Source organism: Cygnus olor, chromosome Z (genome assembly GCF_009769625.2).
Source record: "Cygnus olor isolate bCygOlo1 chromosome Z, bCygOlo1.pri.v2, whole genome shotgun sequence".
Classification (NCBI taxonomy): Eukaryota; Metazoa; Chordata; class Aves; order Anseriformes; family Anatidae; genus Cygnus; species Cygnus olor.
This window is the reverse complement of record NC_049198.1, coordinates 67,591,053-67,598,906: the sequence shown is the minus strand read 5'-3', so window position 1 is coordinate 67,598,906 and position 7,854 is coordinate 67,591,053. Positions and strand designations below refer to the sequence as shown.

Below are 7,854 nucleotides of genomic sequence, written 5' to 3'. Positions count from 1 at the left end.
GTCCCTCAGCTGTATTTTTAATTATCAGCAACAGCTAGAAGGAAATCTACCTTCGCACAAAGGACGAGCCAATGAACCATCAGACAACCGTACACCCAGCCTTTGGAACTCCTGGACCTTTTTTTCCACTCCATTCCCTGAGCTTTACACAGTCAAAAGACATTTAAAAAAATAATAAAAAATACCACCAACACAAAACTAATAAATTAAAAAATGCAGAAACAAAGGCAACAATCATACCAGCATGAATTATTAAAGCCACAGGAATCCTCCTCGAGTCCTCATCAATACGCTCACTGATAGCCACACCCACCCTGTGTTTATGTTATTCACAAGGTCTTATATAAGACTTAAAAAACCCTCTAAGACGCAGGGGCATTTTTAAACTCAGCACAGAGACACTAATCTTCCAGCCTCCAGACCCCCTTACCTTTCTGCGTTGAAGAAAATGATATGGCTTCAGACTACAAATGGCAAGTTACTTTGGTCTTTTTCCTTAACTGCAGGACACCAAAATCCACAGCATTAGTTCACAGTGACATGCCAACACAGTACTAATCGCAGCACTTGCGGACGGCTGTCTAAACTGACAAGCTTCTCTAGTACTTTGTATTCCTTCACCTCTTGCTGCTGCTGCGCAGGAAAACATTTCCACCTAGAGCCCTTTCACAGAATGCCTCGATCCTAGAACGCCAGCAAAATTTCCTGCTACCCACACACCACCAAGCCACGCTGCTCGTGTTGAGCCCATCGCACCTGATTTTGTTTGGTCTACAGAGGTGTCATCCCTACTTTCTCGGGGGGGGGGGGGGGGGGGGGGGGGCAGATTCAGAGCAGCTAAAACAGTTTTCAGGGACCTTCTGTTGAACAAAAAGAAAAAAAAAAAATGAAATACTGCTGTTCTGGTGCACACAGATTAGCTACTGTCAAAACCACTACATTTCAAGAGAGAAAGGTGCGAAGGTGGCACAATAGCTGAGGAGTCAATCATTTCATATGCTGATCTGAAGGAAAAATCCCAAACCGCGTTTCCACCGGGGCATCTGCACACACACAACAGGAGAAGGCACAACCCCACCATGCTCGCACACCCTCCCTCTGCTGTGGTCCATTATGCACTGGAGCAGACCACACAGCAGCTTCACATCCACAGGGAAGCACTTCCTGGAAAGGGTGTAGCCCCTTATGGCACGGTTGCTGCTCGGATTGCAGGCAGCAGGGAGACCGAGTGTCTGCTAACCGCATGGTTTCCACTGGAAAAGGCACCTTTCTCTTCCACCTCCTACTGGATTATCATTGTATTTTATTTTTTTTTTCATGTGAATGCTGCTGCTGAACGGTGAATAAAACGCTATATAATTCTCTCAGGGTACACACAACAGTTTCAGGTGAAATAATCTTGGATGCACTTTAGGCTGTAGACCCCTCAATCCCAGGTGCATCGCTGCAGGAAACAGGATAAGGCTTCAGAAGTACTGGGTGCAGGTTTTACAGGTCACGGCTTACCTCCCTTAACGTTACACGAAATAATTTTCACTTCCATCCCTTAGTGCTGTAGTTTTGACTGAAATGAGGGCTGCATGGCTCATTTTTATGACAAAGACAGTAAAAAAAAAAGCAGTGTGGTTCTCTCCCCCCCACACACCCGACCAACACTTGGCAAGCCATCCAAGTTAAATCTGATTTATGCTGAAACGTCCAGAGGTTTTTTCTTCTTAGACGAAAAGGTCTTACACTTCTGAGAGAACAGCGTTTCGAAATCGCGGCATACAATGAGAAAGCACTGCGGTTCCTCTCTGCTTGGCGAGGAAGGCTACGGGGGGCGGGGGGGGGGGCGGGCAAACGTTCGGGAACATCTGGCATTGATCCCGGCAGCTGTGGGACAGGGCAGGCGAGACCCCGCAGCCTGCACCCAGGGGAGCGGCGGCGCGGCGTGGCCGCAGGTGGTCCCGGGGCCGTACCTGTGCTTCTGCCAGCTGCGTGCTGGGGATCCCCGACTTCGGGATGCTCCCGGGAGCACTCGGGGGGGAGCTGCTCGGCAGGACGCGGAGCATTTCCTCACCACCACCACCACCCGGCGGGGATGCGGACACAGCGGCACATCCACCGCGCCGGCGACAAAGGGCTGTCGTGCACCGACACCCCGGGGGGCTCCAGCCCCCCATCACGGGTTTAGACGGGAGACGGGGGAGCCCTTTTTGGGGGGGGCGATGCCCTCCACAGCGACCCCCCGTCTCCGTTCCCCCGCGAGAGCCCCGGGGGGGGGGGGGGGGGGGGGAGGGAGGGGGTTTCCCCCATCCCGCGTCCGCTCGCCCCCCTCACACCATGGGGGATGAAGACGGGGGGGCACCGAGGGTCCCCCCAAAACCCAGAAAGTTCCCCTGCCCCGCCGGGCGGGCTCCCCGCGGCCGATACCCCCGACGGCAGCGGGGCTGCCCACCCCCCCAACCCCCATCACCACAACCCCGCCGCTTACCTGGCGGCCGCCGGTGCGCTCCCTCAGGCAGCCGGGGCTGCGCCTGCCGCCCCCTCCACGGCCCCCCCCCGAGGTGGGCAGCGGCCGGGGCGCCGTGACATCCGAGCGGGGCGCTGCGAGGGGTCGCGCCGGCCCCCGGCGGGGCGCCAGCTCGGTCACCGCCCTCCTGTGGGCGGCGGGCAGGCTGAGGCGGGGGGCGACGCCCGCTCCATCGCCGACAGGGCCGGCCGCAAGCGAGCTTCCGCGGCTCCTCTCCTCACTGCGGATAGAGAATGGGGGGGAGGCAGCCGTAAAGAGGGGGAGGTGGGGGCGAGGGCTGGCCGGCTAGCCCCCTCGGCACGGCACGGCACGGCTCGGCTTGGCTCGGCACGGCTCGGCTCAGCGGGGACGGGTGAGGCGAGGCGGCAGCGCGGGGAGGCAGCGCCGCCAGCTCGAGGTGAGGGCGGGCGCTGGGGGGGGCGTCCCTGGCAGAGGCGGAGCGGCTCATTCCGCGCCGCGGCCCCCGCCGAGACGGAGGCGCCGGGGGTGCTCGGGGCGGGGAGGGACCCCGCAGCCCCCCCACGACACCACCAGCATCCCCCGGAGCCCCCCACTGGCACCACCATCACGCACCCGCTCCGCTCCCGCTACCCCCGGTGGGGCCCGGAGCCCCCCGACCCGCTGTGGGGTGCCGCAGTCTGGGGGCGCGGCCCCCCTTGGAGGGAGACGGGCGGGGGACGCCCGGGGGAGAGGGCGGCCTTTTCCAGCGCGGCCCCGCGAGGAGTAACCGGGTTCGCGTCCCCCAGCGGGACGGGGATGGGTTTTTTCCCTCGGGGGGGGGGAGAGGGGGGCAGCGGCTCCTCGACGCCCCTCATCCTTGTGTCCCGCAGGTGGCCGTGGCCGGAGTCCCCGAGTTGGTGCCGAGGAGAGGATGGAGGCCAAGTCGGTGCCGACGGGCCGTCGGGGCGCCCCCCGCCGCCTGCCGGCATCCCCCGGGGGCGGTGGTGCCTGCTTCCCGGAGCTCGGCACCTCGCCTTCGGCCTTTTCCTGCACGCTCTGAAATAGCGGCGTTTAACGCGACTCGAAATCGAGGATGTGGAGTGGCAGGTTCCCGGTGGGTAATTCAGGAGCAGTGGTGTCAATTTCCTAACGATTTCTAAGAATGACCTTTTTTATTTATTTCTTACAATTGGCAAATTGCATCCTTGTGCGTGCAAACTTGGCCAGAGGCTGCAATCCTCAGAAACATGCAGATTATAAAACTGATGAAAAATGGGCACATACACAGAATTTTTCTCTGCGGTTGGAGCATGGATGTGAAAGTTACAAATAATTGAATGATAAATGTGAGTTGCTCTTTTTTCTGACACTCTGCCTTCCCTTTCGCACATGTACAAACGCGTGCATATGCACGGTTTGCATGGCTTTTTCTCAGAGAGTGGAGTAGGAGGTAAATGAAAATAGACAGACCTGCATTCTGCAAAACACAAGCACAAGTTTTGTTGAGGACAATGGAAGACTTAGAATAAAGGAAGCTAACAAGAATGAATGAACGAGCCATAGTTCTTGTTCTTTTATACCAATGCTTTTTGTTCAAGAAGCATCCCAAAGAGTAGCCCTGGTGGCCATACGTCAGAGATGAGAAAACTTTTTCCTGCTGCAAAAGCTTTTCTCTTCAACTCGTGTAGTCAGTTTCTGTATTCAGTCCAGTGCTATCAAGACTTGCTGTTTCCTTTTGTCTCCACATATGGCCTAAACTGCCTGGATAATAATGCTAGTACCAAAGAAGAGCAGCTAGCTACCTTTGCCCACTAATAAATAAGAAGCTAAAGAGCAGTTTCTTGACATTGGCTCTGTGTCTGGCAGTGCTATAATACATGTAATGCACACATCGATAAAAGAAAGCACTGCTGATCCAGAATCACATGCCATATGACTTATCCACATAGGAAATCTAGGGCTTATAGCACATTATCTGTAATATCTTTGAACAGGAGAGAAACAATGTGAAGGAATAACACATAATAAAATGACAGAGGATTCTTGTAAAGTCTGTAGAAGAGCCACCAATGAGCAATACCTGATAAAACTGTTTTCCTTAAAAAAAAAAAAAAAAAAAAAAAAAACCTCCCTAAAAAATCTCCCTATTGTGAACCCATAGTTTCAAAAGCAATTGACTCGTTGGCTTTTTTCAGGTGAACCCATATTTAGAAATTGCTGTACACCCACATGGTACAAGGTTCCTACAAGTTTTCTCATATTAGTACCCAAAGCCGTTAGTTACTACTGGGACACAGCTGTTGAGCTGCAGTTATTAAAGAAAAAATATTTAAGAAAACATTGCTGCGTTTTCTATCAAGTGCAGGTAGTACGAAGAGATCGCTATTCAGAGGAAATTACACCGATGTTTTCATACCCGCTGGAAATTTTATACTGCATATAGAAGTACCTAAAATTTGCTAGTTAAGTGTAATTTTTCTCAAGGTTTATAAACAGCAAGATAAAGTACTCCATCTACTCCAAGAAGTGTACTGACAACAAGATAAATGGGAGTCTCTTCTGGATACTGCCACCTCATGAGTGTTCCTCTAACTGGGAGATAAAGCAGCATAGCTATACAGAGGCTGAATTACTACAAACTAAAAATAGAAACAGTAAAATAACTAAGGCTATCACTTAGCCGGTTGGGATTGTTTTTGAAATAAGGAAATGCTTCAATCGAAATTTGAAAAATAAATGTCTCTTAAACTTTGCATTAATGTAGAGACTGAAACTCAAGGAGAATGGGTCACCAAAGGGAACTTTATCAAAAGATAAAGCAAAGGAAACCTTAAGAACTCTTCTGCATCTCATCAGTCAAATCCCAGTTGTGGTGACCATTTCAGTGCATTATACGTATTTTGTGAATCACAAAGGAAGCTTCTGCAGCAGGATACCAAACCGTACTGCAGCTTGAAAAACTTGCCATCTCCTTTTGGTTGTAGGTATTTGGCTTTCTGAGGAGCTGGAACAACAATGTACAAGAAAAAGCCAAATGTTCCAGTATTGCTGGCCATTCAGTCAGGGCTCCATAAAAAAATCGAAGCCGATGAGACTCTTTTTGCTCTGGGGGATTATGTACATAACACACTCTAAAAGCATTTTTAAAAGATCCCATTAGCTCTTTAATTGGAAAGGGCTTTTGAAAGGGCAATGTACTTCCTTTTTGCTGTAAGTTCTGGAAAAAGAAGAAAATCCACTATAAAGAAAGATCAGAACTATAATTTGAAACTAACTCCGAAAAAGTAGTTCCTATAGAACCACAAAAGATTACACATTTACCTTCAACTGTATCATAAGTAAAGATTACAGTGCCTCTTCAAAACAAATGAAATTAAGAAATAATATTCAAATCTACATTCATTTAGCAAAAAATATTAAATATATCAAAAATACATTTACTATATTTCATTATCTTGCAAATGTTTATTCCAGCCACTGTTCACTGTTCTAACACTCTGATGTTTCTGTAGCAAGAATCCATACTTTTAAAACTTTTTTTTTAGGTATCTACAGCAAGTATTTTCCGACTTAAAAAAATGGTTAGCCATATGAATCTCTGATGAGTTAGGCTCACCATGTCTCATGTTTCTTTACCCCAGTTGTTAGCAAATTATTTGGCATTTCGGTAGAATGAAGTCAGAGGCTGAATCATAATTTGGAGCCTACCATTAAATGTGCTTCTATCTATAAGTAAAAATAATAATAATAAAAAAAAGTTTAGCACCCACATATGCCTATCAGCATATGGTATGAAGTTTCTAAAAAGTACTTTTTACACTTAAATAAAAAACTTCAAGCTTGAATTTTTTTTTAAATTATATTTTAAATCAATGTAATTTATATAATCTTTTACTGTTTCTTGTGAAAAGTAATAATGTTTTGAAAAATTAAGATTACTTTTATGACAGAAAATTATTTCTAACCTAGAAAGAGAATCCAAAAAATTGAGGGTGAGTGTTGTGGTGCAGCATAGCTCTCCTGGGTACATTGCCTAGCAGAGCTGGTCAGGGTGGTCAAGTTGCCATCCATGCTAGACATGTCTTTCTTAGCCCACGGAATCAGGAAAGGACACCTGCAGACTGCACAATTGCTGCATGACCAGGACCTGCACTTTTGTGACAAGGCAGATACAATCTAGAATTTAGTGGCATGAGACATGCTGCTTGAGAATGAGCACCGGCAGATACCTGTACGTTCAGATCATGTTTACCAAGATAATACCACTCTGCACTGGTTGTGCATGTGACAGCAATTCACCAGTGGGAATCTCAGAGTTCTTGCTAGCCATACCAGTTTTCATTATAGTAGGCAAACCCCTCATCCAAACCATCACTCAGTGGGGAAAGAGATTTCATAAAATGCATTTGTATATATCAGTAATTCCTGTTAATAAATTCAGATCCAATAAATACCCTGTTTGGCTATTTTTATCACAGAGATGAATGTTTCACCATATTACGCTTTTAATCAGCTGTGAGGTGTCCCAGTTTTATTAAACAATATTCAGCAACCATGAATAATGTACAAATCAGACTTTTATTTTATTTTATTTTGTTTTATTTTATTTTATTTTATTTTATTTTATTATTTATTTTATTTTATTTTATTTTATTTTTTTACAGGAGACTAAATAATTCAGGAAGAGAAGCAATCCCTCTTAAATACCCATGAAAAGGCCAGTGAAATAAAAGTAATGCTCATTTATTAAACATTCAATTCCTAAAGGGTGGGAGCTGAGCATTTTTTCACTTTCTCAAAGTGAGAAAGGCCAGGATTACATGCATCTCTGTCTACACTGAAAGGATACATTTTCTTCTGTCCTTAGTTACTCACATTCTCTATATTTGTCTGGAAGCAGGGCCATAACAAACATAAACTCTCAAAAAATAAAAGCTATGATGTATCTCTGTCCACCTATTTATGTGATACAGGAAGGACTTAGAGGGGCAATACATACTTCCATTTTATTTGAGGTTTACATGTATCTTGAGGTAGAAATACTTTGAGAAAAGCACTGAGCTGGTCTTAAATCAAAATCATACAAAATCTGGTTGAACAGAAGCTAGCTTATCATTTTCTTAAAATACCGTTTTCTGGATCTTACTCACTGCTGCTTTACTTCGGTTTCTATAAAACATACAATGTCAATGGAATTAGTGTAATTTACCACTGTAAAATAGGAGCATCTCACTGGTGAACCCAATGTACATTTTCAGAATTAATGTTTCTGTCAGTGATTTCAAAGGCCACCAGAGAACACTCGTATGCTTCTAAGGGACAGAATACAGCTATTGCTGTTGTTCAAAAGCTGCTCTAAATAATAAAATATTATTTATGTCTAATTTTACTAAACCACT

General features: G+C 46.8%; 1 protein-coding gene across 1 annotated transcript; it reads left to right on the top strand.

Annotated features, from left to right (window-relative positions):
* The first annotated feature begins 2,332 nt into the window (after nt 1–2,332).
* On the top strand, nt 2,333–4,698 carry LOC121062219 (atherin-like). Its single transcript, XM_040541955.1, has 2 exons — nt 2,333–2,912; nt 3,346–4,698. The coding sequence occupies exons 1-2, from the start codon at nt 2,333–2,335 to the stop codon at nt 3,513–3,515; spliced, it is 750 nt and encodes a 249-aa protein (XP_040397889.1). The 3' UTR covers nt 3,516–4,698.
* Nucleotides 4,699–7,854: the final 3,156 nt, after the last annotated feature.